Source organism: Microplitis mediator, chromosome 11 (genome assembly GCF_029852145.1).
Source record: "Microplitis mediator isolate UGA2020A chromosome 11, iyMicMedi2.1, whole genome shotgun sequence".
Lineage (NCBI taxonomy): Eukaryota > Metazoa > Arthropoda > Insecta > Hymenoptera > Braconidae > Microplitis > Microplitis mediator.
The window spans coordinates 4,267,315-4,288,382 of record NC_079979.1 but is presented as its reverse complement, the minus strand read 5'-3'; the positions used below and the strand labels follow the sequence as shown (position 1 = coordinate 4,288,382).

Sequence of the window (21,068 nt, the reverse complement as noted above, 5' to 3'; positions counted from 1 at the left end):
ACCTACTATATTAATAATAATCGTATGCATTTTTAAACAATCTGTATAATTTAAGAAATCGAAAAATAGTATATTACACACCGAGGGAAGTAAAGTAAGAAATGTCTCAGATCACATGTAATTGTTGGCCGAGGCGAAGCCGAGGTCAACAAACATGTGATCTGAGGCTTTCTTATTTACTTCCCGAGGAGTGTATGCTATTTTTCTCCTCGACGGAGGCGGAAAGCGGCAACTTCGTTTTGCACAGCGGGACGAAAGTTGACGCTTTCCGCCCGTCGAGGAGAAAAAATTATTGTTAGTGAAAAATATTAAATATTCATTAATAAAAAAAATAAAATTCATTCGAGTCTATCGAAACAGCTTGTGAGCGTCAAATTTCTTATCTATTGCGATTAGAAAAGCAGTATTTTGAAATGATGATTTTCAAGTATTTTTTCCATCTAATCACATCAACTTTTTTTTTATAAATAAATAAAATATAAAAAATTAACAATATCATATATTTACAGTAAATTATGTGCTTTTTAATTTTAAAATAGTGGATGTCAATAATTAGTACATAATATTGAAGTTGTATCTCATATTGACAGGTCAGTACACAGCACCATAACGTGCTTTTTTTCAAACATAAATCCATTAAAAACTTAAACCATAATATTTGAGAACCCACGCTGTCATATGTATAATATTAAATTGTTATTAAAAAAATGATTAATTGATTTTTATTTAATTAAAAAACATTTTTATTAGTTTCGTATTTAAAATAAAGGTGATTGAAAAATATTATAAAATAAATATTTATTTAATTAAATTAAAAATTAACCTCGTTTTCAAAAAGTAAATATAAAGTTCAACAGATCAGTGACGTATGCGCATTAAGGGTGTCAATAATTGGAGCAACAGCATGTCAATAGTTAGATCAGTCGGGTTTTTAACCTGTCAATAATTGGTGTATCCGGGTAACTTATTTTGTCGCTTTAAATTAATTAGTAAATGTAATTTATTATTATAAAAAAATATGAATTTGTTTAGTTAAAAGACTAAATAAGACAATGTTAAAATTAAAATTCAATAATATTAATCGTTAATATGTTTAAAAAAATGGAATTACGATCTTGTCTCTTATAGTGTCAATAATTGGTGCTTTTACCTTAGTTGAATTTTAGTTTTTATATTAGTTACAGTCGTAAAATAAAATTGGTTATGGTAAGACTAGTGAAAGGTGAAAGCGTCAGATAGTACACATGATTCTTATACCCCTACCATTAGCCGAAAAGAGGACACTCAATACGCTCTCAGCAGTCTGTGGTTTTACTGATGCAGACTTAGATATATTTATTTTATACTAAACCTCAGTTGTTTTATCAAAACTATTTTTTATATTTTCGGTCATCCCATGGAATGATGTTCTTCACAATTATATATCAAACTGCGCAATTATAAATAATAATATAGTACAAACTGAGTATAATAAATTAGTCTAAATATTGTAAGAGTTCTCAGTTATGTAAAACTTTTACACTAAAAATATAATAATGTTTAAATAAAGTTTTGTCGTTTTGGTGATCCTTAGTATCATAAACATCATAATCGCTTTCAAAATATAGACCAAAAGATATTTCTTAAGTATAACGTAACTATAAAAAATAAATTAAGTAACAATTAATCATTTTAATAATATCCAAATCTAATATGTTACAATTTTTTTCCAGACCAATCAAATAAGGTTAGCTTTTATGATTTTGCGAAGCAAACAACCAAGAATCTACAAACTAAAAGAAACCATTCGTAAATATAAAATCAATACTGTGCATTAATTTATTAAGTCAAAGAATTGCTAATAAATTTTTACTACAAAAATAAAAATTAATTGTAAAAAAAATTTTTCCATAAAAATATATATACAACAAATGAGTAAAGGCGCGAATGGTTAAATTTAAAAAATGCACGACAAAACTGAAGACACACCTGGAATTAATTTTATAAAAAATATTTTTTCATCACGACGTTTTAATTTACCATCAACAACAGACCTCACTGGGACAACAGTAGTAACAAAGTTAAATATTAATAATAGTAAAAATACAATAACTAATGAAATTGGTAGTTTAGGATTAATTCCACAATCGCGTCCGCCAAACTTACCCGCCAAAAATTCTCGAGAAGAATCATTACACCGTAAACAACATGACGCTATTCTGGATGGAATAAAAAAACGTGAATTACGTGAACAAGAAGATAATAATAAAAAACGTGCTCAACAGTTAAAAGATGAAAATAAACTATCGTCAAATTTACAGTATTGGTATCAAAAAGTAATACCAAATTTCAATCAACTCAAATCGACCACCGAGGTACATGATTTATGGTGGCAAGGGATTCCATCAGCTGTTCGAGGGCGTATTTGGTGTCTAGCCATTGCTAATAATTTAAATTTAACTGCCGAAATATTCGTAGGTTGCGTAAAACAGTTTAACACCACTAATCACATAGAATCAGCATCAATCAAATTAGATATCACGCGTACATTTCCGTCATTACAAATTTTTCAAAAAGACGGACCACTATTTGAATCTCTTTACAATTTATTAGCCGCATATTGTATTTTCAAACCAGAAATTGGGTATGTACAGGGTATGAGTTTTATTGGAGCCATGTTAATACTTAATATGGATGCTACTGATGCATTTATTTGTTTAGCTAATTTATTTAACAATAATTTATATCATAACACAGCCTTCACATTAAATGAAATTAAAATTAATAATTATTGGAGTATTTATAATGAATTATTATTTAGAAATTTACCTTGTTTACATAAACATTTTTTCGACATCAATTTAACACCAGATTTTTATTTACTTGATTGGTTATTTACAATTTATGCTAAAGCAATGCCACTGGATGTGACAAGTCGAATTTGGGATATTTTTGTGCGTGATGGCGATGAATTTTTATTTAAAACTGCCATTGGTATTCTAATACTATACAAAAACGAATTACTGAGCATGGATTTCGTGCATGTTGCACAGTTTTTAATCAAACTACCAGATACCATTAAGGTTGATGATTTGTTTAAATGTATTAAGTGGGTTAATATGAAAATTGGTGATAGAACTTTTGATCAAATGATTTTATTAGTGTAAATAAATATTTTATTGATTTGAAAAAATATTTAATTCCTTATAAGCATCTGAAGAAGTAAGACTCCGTATTTTAAACGATGGCTCATCTTTTCCAAATATTTAGTTGGCTATTCATAGCATAAAAGTATACAAAATGTTATAATATATATTAGGGTGCTTTGTTTGAGATAAACATGTTTTTTTTTAGCGGACACAAAAAAATTTTGTTGTTTATGTTGAGGAAAAAATTCCCTGAAAATTTCAGCTCTTAATTTTAATTTTAAGTACTTCATCTCGAGCATCAAAGTTTTTCCATTTAAAAAGCATGTAAATCGAATAATTTTTTTTTTTATTGCTACAACTTAACCAGATTCTAATCTATCGTTTTGAAACCAGTTTTTATTTGCAGTCCTAGCAGACCTGAGTTACCGTAAATTTACGGTATTTTTACCGCAAATCTACCGTAGAATACCGTAAAATTCGAGTAGATTTACCGTAAATTACGGTAAATTCACCGTAAATTACGGTAAATCGGTACTTTACGGTGGATTACTGTAAATTACGGCGGGTATACCGTAAATTTACCGTCGAATACGATGAATCTACCGTAAAAAATTCTGGATTACCGAATTACCGTAATTTACGGTGGATTACCGTATTTCCGTATTTTACGGTAAATTCGCCGTAGATTACGGTAAATCCACCGTAAATTACGGTAAAACCACCGTAAATTACGGTAAATCCACCGTAATTTACGGTAAATCGGTATTTTACGGTGGATTACCGTAATTTACGGTGAGTTTACCGTAATTTGGGTCCGTTAGGGAGAGTATTTATTAATTTTTGAAATTCTGTAAGACAATTTCGTTCTAATTCGATCCATGTCGATTGTATCAGCTCCGAAAGTCAATTTTTCTTTTTTTCATAAATTTTTGTTAATAGTGAAAAAACGGCTCATCTGACGAAAAATATGAATATTGCCAACCTTTTGGTAAATTGTGTCCTCTACAAAATTGTTTATTGCATTTATATTGCTAAAGTGTATTGTTCATGAGATACAAGCAGTTTCACATTTGACAGTATAAAAGTTGTAAGCTTAATATAGTACAAATATTTTCTACTGTAAAATGTTGAACTGCTCGTATCTTATAAACAGTGCACTTTAGCATTATAAGAGTAATGAACAATTTTGTAGAGGACACGAGATTTCCTCAAAGATTGGCAATATTCATATTTTTCGTCAGATGAGCCGTTTTTTCACGAATAACAAAAATTTATGAAAAAAGAGAAAAATTGACTTTCGGAGCTGATACAATCGACATGGATCGAATTAGAACAAAATTGTCTTATAGAATTTTAAAAATCAATAAATACTCTGCAAATCAAAACTGGTTTCAAACGATGGCTTAAAATCTGGCTAAGTTTTAGTAATTTAAAAAAAAAGTTATTCGATTTACATGTTTTTTAAACGGAAAAACTTTGACGCTCGAGAGGTAGTACTTAAAATTAAAATTAAGAGCTGAAATTTTCAGGGAATTTTTTTCTCAACATGAGCAACAAAATTTTTTTGTGTCCGCTAAAAAAAAAATGTTTTTTAAACAAAGCACCCTAATATAAATATATATGGCTCACCGAGTGAAACAAAACTAAAAATCGACAATTAATTATTTGAGCAGTAGATGTCTTTTTTAATTGATAAATAATTTGATAGATATTTTTGTTTTTTTATAGGCTATAATTAGAGGATCTTCTGTGCTGATAAATAAAGATTTCTTTACTTTTATTTATGTAAATTAACTCTAAGGCTGGGTCGTACCTAACGAATTTTCGAATTTTAGATTTCTACTAATATATTAATTAATCATCATTACAGCGATTTTTTAGCTTCTGACCAAAAGCTGAAGATGAACTTCTTCGGAAGATTTTCATCATTCGAGTCCAATATATATTTACATTGTAATTAAAAATCTCAATTTCAAGATTTCGTTAGGTACGTCCCACCCTTAAGGGTAGCTAACTCACTTCACTTCTTGAACTTACGAACATTGAGCTGGGCCTGTAGTTGTTTTGTCCAAGCTTTTCGCTTAAACAAAAACTCTGAACACATAAAGAACGAGGCTCGATGTATTGTTCTATAATTTAACAAGCTTCGGGCTAGTATTAAAATTCTTTTGAATCGATGAAAGTGTGGCACGTCGTCCAATAAACTTTTCTCGAAAGCTAAAATAGGTATACTTCCGACAGGCTCGAAAAATTTGAAAATTATTGATTATATCATATTATGTGCCTAACTGAATTTTGAAGTTATAGTTCAAATTTTTTTTCAAATGTTGATAGAGAACTAATTGAGAAAATTTGAGTAATTTATTAACTTTTTACGAAAGTATCATATTTCTCTTTCTAATTGTGATCAAAATTCATACGTACGACTAAAAATCGTCAAATAATTTTTTTTGACATTTACAAATATCGCAAATTATTTGACATACACATATATATTTAATCAGAAAAATTTAAAAGACTGAGAAAAAAAATTGTCCAACGAGGTCGAGAAATAAACTGTTTGGAAGTAGGTGCGACATAGTTATTTTTGTTCTTCAAAGTATACTTTGACATCGCCATTCTAGATTATATTTATCATAGAATTTTTTCCTATGTAAATAATAGAAAGTTTTTTTTTCTTTTTTTTTCCTTTATAAACATATCTTCAAAATTTTTTGTATCCTGCATAATCCTGGTGGATCCAAATTACGGTAAATTACCAAAATCTACTGTAAACTACGGTATTCATAAAAATTACGATACTGTACCACAAACTACGCTGGATTTATGGTAAAACGTATGACTAAAGTCGGTGTTTCTCGGTATTCCGTATAAGAATGTATCTTACGTGTGGTAATTTTACGGTCAGAATTCGGTGTTTAACGGTGAAACACAGTATTTAGCAAAATGAAGGTATACAGTCATAAAAACGCGATATTGTGCCTTTCCGAAAAAAATTCAGATTCAATGAAATTTGTTTACTTTTCAATCGTTTTACTTTTTTTGAATTCAAGATCTACATTGACATCACTGACGTATTCAAGTCTGAGTAGACTTACTACAGACACTTCGATTTCAGTAAATTTTCTTAGATCAAAAATTTTTATCGATTTTTTTTTCTTACAAGGTCCCGAAGTCTCTATCAAGATTAAAATATTGAATTTATACAATTTCATAATTTATGTTTTTGACGTAACCTATTATGATACGGTAGCATGGCGTAAAATACAGTATTCTACATTACTTTTACCGTAAATTACGGCATTTCCACGTAAAGTACGATATGGTACTGTAAAGGCAGTATTTTACCGCGCGGAGAAACATGGATATAATAAATGGACGAATTTTTATCATGCTATCAACCAAACTTGAAACAGGAAGTTGAATTACCAAAAAATGATTATGCTGTACTATAATTATTATTGTGAACCTCTAAAAATTTTTTATTCTCTACTACAATTCCTATTTTAGATAAATAATCTTCACTACAATCTATCAATAAGTTTTGAGTGCATAACATTTTGCGTAATGCAGCATAGTAATTATTTGGCGACTCAACTTCCTGTTTCAAGTTTGGTTGACAGCATAATAAAAATTCATTCATTTTTTATGTTCATTTTTCTCCGTCCGTAGAGTACGGTATCTCACGATCTTACAATAAGATACTGTATTTTGTGGCAAAATGCCGTGCTTTACGGTAGAACACCGTAATTATTGGTATTTATCGTAAATATATATAATTTGATATGTTTAGATACAATAAAATCCGTTTAGATATATAATAATTACTGACTTCAGTTAGAAACAGTGACTTCTCGTGCCGCCATGTACACGCAATATACGTGTTGAACGTGTATACTGCCGTGTTCCCGGATTTGATCCACATGGTTCGTAATAGTTTTTGGATCGTTGTTTTGTGTATTCGAGTATGTCAGTTTTTAAATATATATGTAAAAAGTATATTAATAAATTATATTTTGTAACGTAAAGATCATTGTTATTATATTTATTTCTATAATGTTTGAATAAAAACATGTAAAACATGATATTTTACAATAAGATCCGTAAGGTAAATGTCCCAATACCGGAACGACGAAGGGTATACGACTGATTTTTATCGTTTTAAAAATATTCAAATAGATTATAAACCAAAATAATTAATTATATCATATAGAATAGACATTTACCTATTCGAAAATAATCAAATTAGTTTATTTTTCTTAAATTTGATACAAAAAAAAAAAAATTTGTTCTATGACACCCAAAAGACCCAATACCGGAACGCTGAAATAGCCTTGTCCCAATACGGGAATTCGGTTGTCCTAATACCGGAACTGTAATAAAATGAGTTATTTTTTGCATTCATTCATTGTGAAAATATTAACAATTATTAAATAATATTAATGTAAAACGAGTGTGAATGTAACAGACATCAGACAAATTTAAAATTATAAATAAATGAGGTAAATAATTAAAAAAATAATATTTATAAAAAGAGCACTACTAATTTCAAAATTTTTGGAATGCGCATTTTTTAAAATTTTATTTTGGTAATCATCTATATCCGGGCTAACCACATTTTTCGATGTTTCAAGTGCTTACACATTAAAAATCTATAATTAAATTTTTTCCACGTGTTCTGCTACACGGCGGATTAAATTTTCTGTATGCATTTATGTCTATAACACAAGATATCTATCCGAACCTTGTAACTAAAGGGTGCAAAATTGATAAAAATGGCAGAAATCATGCAAATTTTCCAATATAAATTTATTAAATTTCTAATAAATACTAATAATTAATTTTATTAATACCGTAAGATGGACGGTGGTGATAGAAAGGTCTAACTAAGAGCTACAAAGATTTTTGAACTCTTGTAATAGTGGAAAATCGGCATATTTCTGTTATTTCAATACACTAACGGTGTACAACAGCTCACTTAGCACTTTGTTGCAAGTAGTTTGGACGGTATCCGCCTTCCTTTGCTAGTACACGGAAAAAAAATTCACGGATTTTTTACGATTTAACTATCGTAATTTTCATTATATAGTATTGTAACGCTGGACTATAAGTTTTCAATAATAATTTTTACAATAGACTATCGTAATTTTTATTTTATAATTTATACTACTACCAGAAAGAAAAAATCAGATACTATAGAGTAAATTATACAAGTTGTGTTAACATAAATTCTAATACAACTATCGTAAAATGAATGAGTCGGTAATGTAGAATTTCTTTAAATATAAAATAATAATTAGAAGTCAATGGAGTAAAATATATTTTCTTAAAAAAGTAGAACTTATAATTAATAAAAAAGAAAAATTTATCATTTGGAATTTTTTTTTTTTTTTTAACAGTTAAATTGAGAAGGAAAATACAATCTCGAAATAAAAATAAAACATGTTGAAGTAGTAATAATAAAACATTTATTTAATATTTTTTCAAACATATTTTTTTGGTATATATAAAATTTATGAATAAATAACTCATTTATTTGTATTCAAAATACGCACATGTAGAAAATTAAAAAAACCATAGGTGCAATTTTTTCGAATACTTTTTTTCTATAATTTATCATTTTTAAAAAAATCCAAAAATTATTAGGCGTCTGCTAACTTCAGTATCATAAAGAAATGTTGAATGTCCATAATTTGAGGTTATTGAAATGTTTTACCTCTCGCAAAGCCGGGTAAAATTATTCATTGTCGACAAATGAAGATTATCCTGTAACAAAATTAGGAGAATTGAATTTATTAGAAAAAATAAATTTTCATTCATTTAGAATCATTTATCCTATGACCACAAAATACTACTAAATTGTTTATAAAAATAAACTTCTTGTCCAGATAAATGATTTTAAAACGAACGATATACATGATACTGAAGTTAGCAGATATCTAATAATTTTTGGATTTTTTTTTAGACGATAAATAATTAAAAAAAAAATATTTAAAAAAATTGCACCCATAGTTTTTTAAATTTTCTACATGTGTATTTTTTTAGTTTTTTTTTTTTTGTAATTTCTTTGGTGAAAAAAAAAATCCGAAAATTACTAATTATCTGCCAACTTCAGGATCATACGATATACCCACAGAATATTAAGTTTAATAAAAATTGAATAATAATAATTATACTTACACCACCAAATTATTATATTCCACAATCTATGTAGGTTTGTAATGACGAAAGTACAGTTTTTATTTTAAATTTCTTATTTACAATTGTCCGAAAAACGTCATGAATAATAACCTCTATTTCTGCACTACACTGTGGATAAAGATGAACTGATTTATAAATATATATAGTTGAACCACAAATAATACAGACAAAGTAGATGTCATCATTTGTATTTATATATATATATATACACTCATACAAGCATCACATCATGGTTTGTGACAACACTTGTCTTTCATACGTAAACGCTTCAGATGGCATATACTATACCATTTCAGAAAATTTACAATCCAACTATCGTAATTTTTGTAGCTTGTATTGTAAAAACATAGAGGCAGCACTGTAAATTAAAAGGAAGAATAAAAGAATAAATAGTATAATTAAATCTTATTTTTTATTCTTTTACTATTTACGATAGTAACATTGTAATATTTCTTATTGAATTGATTACAATAAACTCTTAATGAAATTACGATAGTGAATAGTAAAAAATCTTTTAAAAACTGTAAATTTTCGTATCATATATTTGAATGTTACAGATAATAAAAGTATAGTCCAGGATTACGATAGTAATATTGGAATTTTTCGTCGAATTTTTTTTCCGTGTATAGTGTCTGGCTGAAGCTCGCAACACAGTTTTTCGCCGGCTCGTACTTGTAAGAGATGTAGTCTAAGGCAAGAGTACGTTGACATAGCCTTACTGACGAGTCCGTTAACGTACTTAGGACGAAACTACAGAAATTATGGCTTGTGACATACCTTAAATTTTGATGGTTAACTTTAGCATTAACACATACAATAATAAGAGAATTATGTCAAATAGTGCAGTGTAGCACGGAACATTGAAAAATATCAAAGAAGATATCAAATATATCATGTTTATAGCCTGTTACAAACACTCGAATATTGACGCTTATTTTATACTTAATTTAAGCAAATATATCGTCAATCCGCCAAAAAATGCCAGAGAATGAAACAGGTCTCTTGGCAATTTGCTTATTTTTGGATTTGTGCTAATTTAAACATGGGTTAGCCCCACTTCTAAACAATTACCTTTATTTTATTAATGATTTACTCGATTTATTAATAATTTTAAATTTGTCTGATGTCTGCTATATCACACTCATAATGTAAAATGTATTCAAAATTTTTGAATGATTCAATGAAAATAAAGACTTTGAACTGAAGAATAGAAACAAAATAAATCATTTGAGGTTATACTATGAAGTTAATTAAAAAAAAAAAAAGTTATTTTTTATGATTTAAATTCGAGTTTATCTATATTTAATGCTTTTTTTATAACAATCGTACATACTGCATTAAAAATTAGGGCTCCAGTAATAATTAATATTGCACTTGATTTAGCCAGTCAATAAAATTCACCGTTAATGTCTATCGATAACATTATATAATGACATTAATATGACTGTCTGTTCCGGTACTGGGCACGGGTTCATATTGGTGAACCAATAGACGAACAGTAAAATTAATATAATAATACTATTTTTTTCATATTGTTAATATGTTTTCTTGAATTTTATGTCATTCAAGATGCACATACAAAAAAAAAATTATTGAAAAGTAATTCTATACATTTTTTATAAGCTTAAGACCATTCACTGAATTCTTAGAAAAACCATTAAGAGACATGAAAAAGTCATGGATTCGAGACTATTGCTATAATTAACATTTTTTTAACTTCCCGCCAAGAAAATTGTAAATTTTCAAAAATTCGGGAAGTTATTGGTTTGGGTCCGATTTACGAAAATCGAATTTCCATCAGATGCCGACGTTCTGAGGTCCTAGGAAGCTATTCTGACTAATTTCAAGATGATGTCCGAGTGTATGTATGTACGTACGTACGTACGTATGTAAATACCTGTATCTTTTGAACGGATGAACCGATTTTGAACTTTAAGGTGTCATTCGACGCGGATTGGCAATATCTTGAAGCCGTGAGAAATTGAGCTTGATCGGTAGGGCTCGTTCAGAGATATTCCAAAAATAAAATTTTTTCAAAAATGTTTTTTTTGGATAATTTTTAATGTGCTCGATGGATTGATTCCAAAATGGACTGGGCTCTAGAGCTTTATAAGCCGCGTTGAATGTCACCTCAACCATCAAAATCGCTTCATTCGTTCAAGAGAAACCGTTGTCGAAAGAATTAAAAAAAATTTTTTTTTTAGTTTTTTTGAAATATCTCAAAATCGACTCGATAAATCGAATTCAAAATTTGATCAGCTTTAAAACTTGATAAAACGCGTCGATTGCCACCTCAACCGTCTCAATCGGTTTATTCGTTTGAGAGATATCGTTGGAGAAAAAATGGTGAAAAACATTTTTTTTCGAAAACAACAGCATACAAACGTATTTTCGAGCTCGAAAATGTATTCACAATAATGTTTTCGAGGTTCTTGAGCTCGAAAACAGCGGGAAGTTTTGAGGCTGACCCGCAGGGTCAACTGACAGACCGATTTTTTTTCATACTGTGGATATATTCTAAAATCTGTTTTATATCCTATTTTGTAACCAAAAGATTAAGGTTTTAAATAAAGAAAGTTTTATTTAATTTCATCGCGTATGAGTTAAAATATAATGTAATGATTATCAAATCGTTCCGGTATTGGGTCTTGTTCCGGTATTGGGACATTTACCTTATAAAAACAAGTTACTTCTGACCATACTTCTAGATTCTAGCTCTATTTATTTAGCCCTGTAACTGTAATTTATTGTTTTGGTTTAATGGTGTCAGTATCATTGATGATACGCATCAACATAAATTCAAGTACGTGATAAACATTAATTAACGACTACTTGGTACATTTTATTCAATTTATTTTTCACAATTCCAATAATAGTCTATTATCAAGTCTTTATTTTATTTATTAAAATTTGAAATGAACAACTTTACCTCTCTGAAACCTAAAAAATAGTATATTACACACCTAGGGAAGTAAAGTAAGAAATGTCTCAGATCACATGTAATTTTTGGCCGAGGCGAAGCTTCAAGTAACACCTACTTAAGTAAGTGCTCTTGTATAAGAGCCTTGTGCAAAGTCCATAGTTACTAGTGTCTTCTTCTACGTATGTGCTCGCAAGTTTTTGTAGCAAGGAACTGACCTAAAAATTGTGCATGATTTGCTCATGATGTTGTAGGCAAGAATATTGAAGATATTTCTAACATGGTGCAGCCAAAAGTTTCTGACGCATTCCTGCCCAAAAAGCTAACAGCATGGCTTGCTGAAGATCTGCTCTTCTATTCAAGACACGTAATACTATCCATACTATTCCTTCTCCCACCATTTTTAATTTGAGCAGATCTTGAACAAGCCATGCGTCAGGTAGATTCAACATTTCTGCTCAAAAAATCCGATCAATTCTTATAGCTGTAAGTATAAGGCTCTATACTTAACTATAACACTTCTCATAGAACTCATCCATTCTCTTATGAAATCTCTATGGAAATTTATGAGAATCTATTGGATTCTATGAAATTTTTTAAACAGGGATGCTTCTAGTGCAGATTTTGCCCTAGAATTAAATAATAACTTCACCAAAATTCTTTTCTGAAATAGAAAATCCTTATTTCTACCAACCAATAATATATCAAACTATTTAATTGTTTTTTTTTTTTTTTAATAAAATTAAGAAGCAAACAAAAGTAATTTTTAACAAGATTTATATTTAAAAATAATAAAATAAATTAAGGCGACAAAGGCAGCCGAGCGGTTCTCGGGAGGCTCGGGCAATCACCCAAGTTAATCCTTCAGCACTCTCGCTATGAGATTTTCTTTCACGCTCATTAATAACTCAAATTTTCTTTTAAATTTCAAATGGAATGACTACGTGATTTTTTTTCTATCCGTCAAAAAATTAATATTACTTCAGATTTCAATACTATTATTTCAATCGTTTCAAATTATAGAAAAATAAAATTGTTGCGAGTACATTTTCGAGCTCTGAATGCGTAACCCATGTGATAGTAGGGTAAATAAATAAAATGTTGTTAAATTGTATAGATATATTATCTTGGACAGGTAAAAACCCAAAACAAAAAAAATTTACATGATACCGAACGAATTTTATTTGTCGGCTATTTAATTAAATGTGGAATAAACCGCGAAAAAAGTGATAAATGTGATCGTAGTTACCGCGCTTCGTATACAAACGTCTCGTATAAAAGAAAACCCCATGAAATTAATGCAAATATCTAAAAAATCACAGAATAATCAAAATATTGCTAAAAGTAATATTTAAATTTTTCAAAAATATAAATGCCCTATTTTTCATTTTGTGAATTTTATTTATTTTGAGTTTGATATGTTCGTTTTGGAATGTTTTAAAATTTATTTTTATTAATAACAATAAATTAAAAATGAAAACAACAAAAAAAAAATAGACCTTTAGAGAATTTAAAAATAAATAATTTGAGTTTTTTTTGTATCAGATTGGATGATTATTTCATAAGTTATAACGTTCTAAAGATTCTAAGCCAAAAATTTAAAAAATTGTAAAATGGGCCTTTAGATTGTAACTAGCTAATCATAATGTGTTAATTTCATCGGATTTTATCTAAATTTAAAGTCGTAAGACCTTCGTAAATTTTTATTTTTTAAATTGCTGGACAACTGTATTAAAAAAAGAAAAGTTTTTTTCATGGATATTGACGTTTTCAAATTACGCGCCATTTTCCATTTTTAAATTTTCAATATGACATATAACCAAGATATGCTTGGTCAAATATTTTATTTGTGAGCTGTCTGCTAACTTTATAGTCATGTAATATTTATTTAACTTGAAAAAACAAAAATAATATTTTCAGTTTTTAAGTTTTAGGTTAAACTTTACAAACGTATCTGGCAATATGTAATTGGTTTTTTTTAAAACGTAAGGAGCAAACTTTCATTTAAGGAGTCATTTTTTTTACTTTTTAAAACCTTACACGCATTTAATTTATCAACTTTTTCCAAATTATCGAAAAAATTTTCTACTAACACTGAACGATCACCAGCCTCCGGAAATTAGTAGAAAACCGTGTTTTAATTTTTATTTGCTTTACTCCGACAATCTCTCACTGCAAGAAATACTCAATTTTTTTTACTTTTTACGTTCTTTATATATTCCAACTTCTATTTTAATTTTTATTTCTTAATAATTTGTGTTGTATAAAATTTATTGATGACATTAACAGCAAGCATTTACTGTGTATTTACTTGACGTTGTAAGCTATCATTAGTTTAATTATTTACCAGTAGACTACGTGACTCAGTTTGTCAGTTCCCAAATAGCCACTTTAGCTTGAAATTGACAGTAATTTGACATAAAACTCAGTCTTCAGATAAAAGTTATTTCATCAATTACATCTATCCTTATCCATAATTTCATTATTTCATTAAATAATAATCATAATCATCATCATCATAGTCAACAATAAATTTATCACTGTTTTCAAATTCAAAATTGGTCCCGCGTGACAACGAACTTTCTACTGTCCAGGAGGTGGCGTCAGCTCCGATCCTAGTAACCTCCCAGGACATAACAAACCTTTTATTAGGGTTTTTTTCTATTAAAAAAAGTTACGAAACTGAAACAAAAAAAAACAAAAAATATTTGAAAAAAATTGCACCTATAGTTTTCAAAAATTTCTACATGTGCATATTTTTATTTTTCATTTTTTTTCTAATTGATTTGTTGAAACAAAAATCCGAAAATTTTCAATTGTCTGCTAACTTCAGATCATAAAAAAGTTACCTCTAAGTTGAGGAAAAAAGAACCGCAAATTACTTTCCAACTTTTGCTGTCAAGTTGTCGGCAAAATTTGGGAAACAAATTTCGGTAATTTCAATTGTCAAATTACGGTGGATTTCAAGCTAAAGTGCGGCTATTAGAGAAAATTCCAGCAGTATTCCGTCAATTTGCAGCTCTCTAAGGTGGCTAAATCAGGAACTGTAAAAGAACACCCCGGCTATTTTTGACTAAAATTCGTCGAGTTGTAATTTAATCTCATAGATTTTTACTATTTCTGCTGAATAATAAAAATTCAACTCGTATTAGAAAATCAAGTTATAAATAATTCTGTAATATCAGAAAAGATATAATTTCATTCAGTAGAAAGAATCCTTAATAAAATGGAGGATTTGCAAAAAAAATTACAAACTGAAGTAGAGGTTTATAAACAAATTCAACGAGGTAACCTATATTCCTTTAAATATTTTTTTTTTCGTTAATATACAAAATTCAATGATCCTGAAGTTAGCAGACAATTAAAAATTTTTAGACTTTTTTTTTAGCAAATTAATCACAAAAAAACAATCTAAAAATATGCACTTGTACAAAAATTTAAAAAACTACAGGTGCAATTTTTTCAAATTTACCGTCTTAAAAAAATCCAAAAATTATTAGACGTCTGCTAACTTCAGTATCATAAAATTCAACTACTTAGATAAAAAAAAAAAAAAAAATGGAAAGAAACAAAACCAATAACTAAACCTTTAAATATAAATTCATTAATAAAAAAAAAGATTTATTTCTTACAATTTTGTATTTGAAATTTCCTTACTTTTCAATTTAGATTATCACAAAGCACTCATAAATCGTCAACAACTTGATGGCCAACTGAATGAAACAACAGCTGTAAAAGATGAATTATACTTATTGAAATCCAGCAATGAAGTATTTAAACTGATTGGTCCAGTATTAATAAAACAAGATTTGGATGAAGCTAAACAAAATGTTAATAAACGTATTGAATTTATTACCAATGAATTGTGAGTCTATATTTATTAAGGTGATAGGTTTTCATATAATTAATTTATTATTCAATTATCACTGAATTATTTGCTAAAAGACAATTAAACCGCTCAATGATCTCAATTACATTATCTACCAATTATGAAATTAGTAAAAAATTTAAATTGAAATCGCAATGGTCGAAAAAGTTGTTTAACTTTTTAATGTACATAAGATTTGCGAAATAAATGAAGTTACTACTTCATTTCACAATATACACTAGGGTGGGTTGAAAAAAAACCTTTTTTTTGTTTTTCTTAGCATGGGGGTAGAATTTGTACCTTATAAAAAAAAAAATTTTTTCAAGAAAAAAAAAATTTTTTTACTCAACATTTTGAGGTGGCCCACTCGTTTTTAAAATAAATAATTGATCAAACGGGGTAGTCCCAACGAAAAGAAATTACATGTTCTAGAATCTGTAGGGTGTCCCCTTGAAAGCTAATTGAAAGTCAGAAATTGAAAAAAATTTTTTCCTATTATTTTTGTAATTTAAGTAAAAAATCCAAAAATGAAAGGCATTTTCTTTTGAATTAAAATTAAAGTGAAGTAAAAAAAATCACATTCGACAATCATTAGATGTTTTCCACGATTTTGGACAAAAAAAAATTTTTTTCGTTGGAACTACTCCGTTTAATCAATTATTTATTTTAAAAATGAGTGGGCCACCTCAAAATGTCGAGTAAAAAAATTTTTTGTTTCTTGAAAAATTTTTTTTTTTTATAAGGTACAAATTCTACCCCCATGCTAAGAAAAACAAAAAAAAAGTTTTTTTTCAACCCACCCTAATATACACGGAGAAAAATGTTGGCTCGAAACCTACCAATTTTTGTTATGCTGTCGACCAAACTTGAAACAGGAAGGGAAGCATCCAAAAAATTATTACGCTCATACGAAAAATTATTATGCTGTATCATAATACTTACTACGCGCGAGACACTTATCGATAAGATTTAATAACAATTACTTCTATACATTATTATAGTTGTGATGCGGCATAATAATTTTTTATAAGAGCATAATAATTTTTTGGATGCTTCCCTTCCTGTTTCAAGTTAAGTCGACAGCATAACAAAAATTGGTAGGTTTTGAGCCAACATTTTTCTCCGTGTACTAGTCACATAACTTTTATTCAATTTTTGATCGTTTATATAGAATTATTTTTAAAATCTCATCTTAATAAAGATAATTGTAAAAAAAAAAATTAATTTTTTGCACAGCAGGCAGAAACAAGGCTTCTTTTTTTTATCGCAAAAGATGAAATTGATAACTTTCAATTTGCTCATTTGCATTGGTCGGAATTCGGCTTCTTTCGATTACCTCAGATGTTGATACTTGTAACTTTATTTATTTATTTATTAATAATTTTTCGACCCTGGAATCGAGATTCCCTAAGGGCCGCAATATACAAAAGTATTACAAAGTATAGTATAATAATAATATTTAAATATAAACATACAAAAATTAATATAAATTTAGTAAATTAAATGAATAGATAGTTAGGTAGGTAATTCGGTAGACTCCAATTATATAATAATAATATATAAGTACATATTTAACCATTAATCAACAATTCTTCTTTCTCTATAAAATAATTATAACACTCTGCTCTAAATTCTTTATAAGTTGTAATTGACACAATAGACGAATGCAGATCATTCCATACTCGGATAGCAGACAGTAAAAATGAATGTTCATAAGTATATGTACGACAGGTTGGTTGGTACAGGACATCAATTTGACGATGTGCACGTGCACGCACAGTATTCAAGATATAGAAATTCTTTCTCAATATTTTATCGGAATTCATTCGTAAGATTTTATACGTAATACATGCTAAAAAGAACTCACGTCTATTACAAAGTTCCAACCAACCTAGTCTTTTTCTGTACGGACTAATATGCTCATATCTGCAAACTTTAATGCAAGAAATATGCAATTTAATTTCATGCCTGTGCAATTGTTCTCATGAAGCTGTCAGTGTAAACCTTAACCGTCATTCCTAAACATATCTCGAAAAATGAAAATGTCATTTTACACAAGAATATTTCGGGATTTCATAATAGCTTCTCCAAATTTAAAATATGAACAAGAATAACTTGCTATTCCTTACTTTCTACATGAAATTGTACTAGGAGTTTCTTAACTTAACTGCTATTTATTTTTTCCACTGTCTTCTTTAAAAATGTTTTAAGTTTCATTTTTTAAACATTTCGAAATCTAGAATATTTTTTTGTATTATAATTAGAAATGACCTTCCCATTTCGGGTAAGATTGGATAAAACCCATTACTTATTGTCTATTCGAAATTATTGCCTAAAACAATATGATGTATAACAATAACACAACATTTCAATGCTGTTTTTGATTAAATTTATCCAGCTCTCATGAAGAATAATTACAACGTAAATATGGATTATTGATTGTCTGGACTTATGAACTAATGATTAAATTCATATTAATCATCGAGCAGTGATAAGCAAATACAGAAAATACATAAAGATTCATAATCTGTAGAATGTCAACTATAAAATAGTTACTTTAACACTTCGAACATTCAAAAGTACTCTAAACTCAATATATGTCAAAAAGGCCGCTGACCTATCATTTTAAACGGCTAAAATTAGCTAGGTACATTAAGGCGTTTAAAAAAAAACAAAAATTTTTTTTTTTCTCGGAACCAGGTTCAAAATTTCCGTTTAGATGCCAAAATAGGCCTCTGAAAATATGAGCCCTTAATATTAATATTAAGGTAGTCCGCATTGCACTTTTTGATTTTCCATAAGAATAACACAGGAAAAAAAAATTTTTTTTCTTCTGATTTTTGAAACTAATGAACCGTAAATTACATTGTAATGGCCATCACATATTTTTGTAAAGAATTGAACGCTCTACAAAAAAAGTCTCTTATCATTTTTTGATAAATTCGTCTGCACGAAAGTTATTGGAGCTGGAAGTCAAATCTACAGAAAATTTCGAGATCTTTTTACTTTTCCAGCAAAACTATCAGACTTATCAAAAAATGTCATAGGACCTTTTTTGTAGACAATTTTTTTCCCTACAAATTATTTTCAATAAAGTTCATTCAAATTCCGCATTGTTTTCTAGTTATTTTCATTTTAATGCCAAGCTCATAAAAATAATAGTTTTCTAATCGATTTTGAGAACTTAACGTTAAAATGAAAATAACCAAAAAACAATGCGGAATTTGAATGGATTTTATTGAAAATAATTTGTAGGGAAAAAAATTGTCTACAAAAAAGGTCCTATGACATTTTTTGATAAGTCTGATAGTTTTGCTGGAAAAGTAAAAAGATCTCAAAATTTTCTGTAGATTTGACTTCCAGCTCCAATAACTTTCGTGCAGACAAATTTATCAAAAAATGATAAGAGACTTTTTTTGTAGAGCGTTCAATTCTTTACAAAAATATGTGATGGCCATTACAATGTAATTTACGGTTCATTAGTTTCAAAAATCAGAAGAAAAAAAATTTTTTTTTCCTGTGTTATTCTTATGGAAAATCAAAAAGTGCAATGCGGACTACCTTAATATTAATATTAAGGGCTCATATTTTCAGAGGCCTATTTTGGCATCTAAACGAAACTTTTGAGCCTGGTTCCGAGAAAAAAAAAAATTCTTGTTTTTTTTGAAACGCCCTAATGTCCCTAGCTAATTTTAGCCGTTTAAAATGATAGGTCAGTGGCCTTTTTAATACTTTGTTTTTAAAATTCTTTCAGTATGCTTTCTTCAAATTAAATAGTTTTCTGAATGTATTTATACGATTTTCGTAAGATTCCAAACCTGTCATTTGAGTAAAAACTTTTTTCTAAATACTTAAATTATTTATAGAAAGTTATGACTTCATTTCGTCAGATGTATGTTGAAACATTTGATACAAGTAGTAAATTAACCAATGAAATTTATTCATTAACTATTTTAGTTAATGAATCGAAAAAATTCTGCAATAAAAGTTATGAGAAAATTAATTTAGAAACGAATATCAGTCTAATGTTTAAAATAAAACTGTACATTCTCACAGGCATAATTTATTTTGAGAGAAATGAACATTAATACGTAAATTTCAGTTTCTCTTTAAATTTTAGAATACTTTATTGTGTTCATCATCTTTCATCTTAATAAATTTTTAATGAATTGATAAGAAATAACTTGATAAGTAATAGTAATTTTATTATAGTTGCATGAAGATAGTGAAAAATAGATTTAACATTTTTATCACTTTTCCTGACTGACATTTAATTATTTTAATAATAATTATATCAACTCGTATTCGACATCTAAATATAAAAATTTTGAATTATATAAAAATCTGTTTGGCTGCTCTGTCAGCTGACAAAATTTTTAAGCTCAATATGATAAATAAATCTTCGTACTTTATTCGATTTTTGATAAGGAAAATCATTCAAAGTATAAAGGTATAGATCATATTTATCGATCGATTACTTCATATTTTTGAAAAAAAATTTCCTTCCCTTAGTCAAGTACTTTTGTAATTAATTTTTTTTTTTTTTTTTAGAAAACGAGTAGACACATTGATCAATGATTTAGACACCAAACAAGAACGTCAACGTGAAAGTCTTGATAAATTACAACAGATGTTTCAAATCGGTCAGCAAAAAGCTGCTGTAAAAGCTTAGAGAAAGATCGAGAAATTCCATCTATTTTTTCTAAATTAAACGTAAAATAGTTGGTCTATGAAAAAGCTTTTTCATTATAACTATGTTTTCATTATTTTAATTTAAATTTAAATAAACATTTTACAAACGAAAAATGAAATTTTTCTTTGCCTTTGATGTCATTATTAATAACCGAAATTGAGAAAAAAGTTTTTTTAAGAAAAATGAATTGTAATTTTTTAACACCAAAAACGAAATATGCCCGGGAAAAAATGATTTTGCCTAATTAAATACAATTAT

The 21,068-nt window shown here is 28.0% G+C and overlaps 2 protein-coding genes and 1 long non-coding RNA gene across 5 annotated transcripts; 2 read left to right on the top strand and 1 right to left on the bottom strand.

Annotated features, from left to right (window-relative positions):
- Positions 1 to 185: 185 nt before the first annotated feature.
- LOC130677421 (TBC1 domain family member 12-like) lies at positions 186 to 8,450 on the top strand. 3 transcript variants are annotated; one of them, XM_057484182.1, is made up of 3 exons: positions 186 to 427; positions 510 to 590; positions 1,713 to 8,450. In XM_057484182.1, exon 3 carries the CDS (start codon positions 1,944 to 1,946, stop codon positions 3,144 to 3,146), a length of 1,203 nt encoding a protein of 400 aa, XP_057340165.1. In that variant the 5' UTR covers positions 186 to 427; positions 510 to 590; positions 1,713 to 1,943; the 3' UTR covers positions 3,147 to 8,450. The 3 variants fall into 3 exon arrangements, with proteins under 3 accessions (XP_057340165.1, XP_057340164.1, XP_057340163.1); XM_057484181.1 differs by having other exon boundaries at positions 186 to 590; XM_057484180.1 differs by lacking the exons at positions 186 to 427; positions 510 to 590 and adding an exon at positions 1,000 to 1,633.
- Positions 8,451 to 8,573: 123 nt separating this feature from the next.
- On the bottom strand, positions 8,574 to 10,619 carry LOC130677423 (uncharacterized). The gene is made up of 2 exons (XR_008991598.1): positions 9,309 to 10,619; positions 8,574 to 8,894 (listed from the first exon to the last, which is right to left on the bottom strand). It is a non-coding gene; the product is annotated as an uncharacterized LOC130677423 (long non-coding RNA).
- Positions 10,620 to 15,291: 4,672 nt separating this feature from the next.
- Positions 15,292 to 20,928, top strand: LOC130677599 (prefoldin subunit 6). The gene is made up of 3 exons (XM_057484438.1): positions 15,292 to 15,536; positions 15,919 to 16,114; positions 20,669 to 20,928. Exons 1-3 carry the CDS (start codon positions 15,476 to 15,478, stop codon positions 20,787 to 20,789), a joined length of 378 nt encoding a protein of 125 aa, XP_057340421.1. The 5' UTR covers positions 15,292 to 15,475; the 3' UTR covers positions 20,790 to 20,928.
- Positions 20,929 to 21,068: the final 140 nt, after the last annotated feature.

Coding starts and splice junctions, on each gene's coding strand:
- LOC130677421 (XM_057484182.1), top strand. CDS start 1,944: ATGCACGACAAAACTGAAGACACACCTGGAATTAATTTTATAAAAAAT.
- LOC130677599 (XM_057484438.1), top strand. CDS start 15,476: ATGGAGGATTTGCAAAAAAAATTACAAACTGAAGTAGAGGTTTATAAA. Junction 15,537..15,918: donor TTATAAACAAATTCAACGAG/GTAACCTATATT, acceptor TTTTCAATTTAG/ATTATCACAAAGCACTCATA. Junction 16,115..20,668: donor GAATTTATTACCAATGAATT/GTGAGTCTATAT, acceptor TTTTTTTTTTAG/AAAACGAGTAGACACATTGA.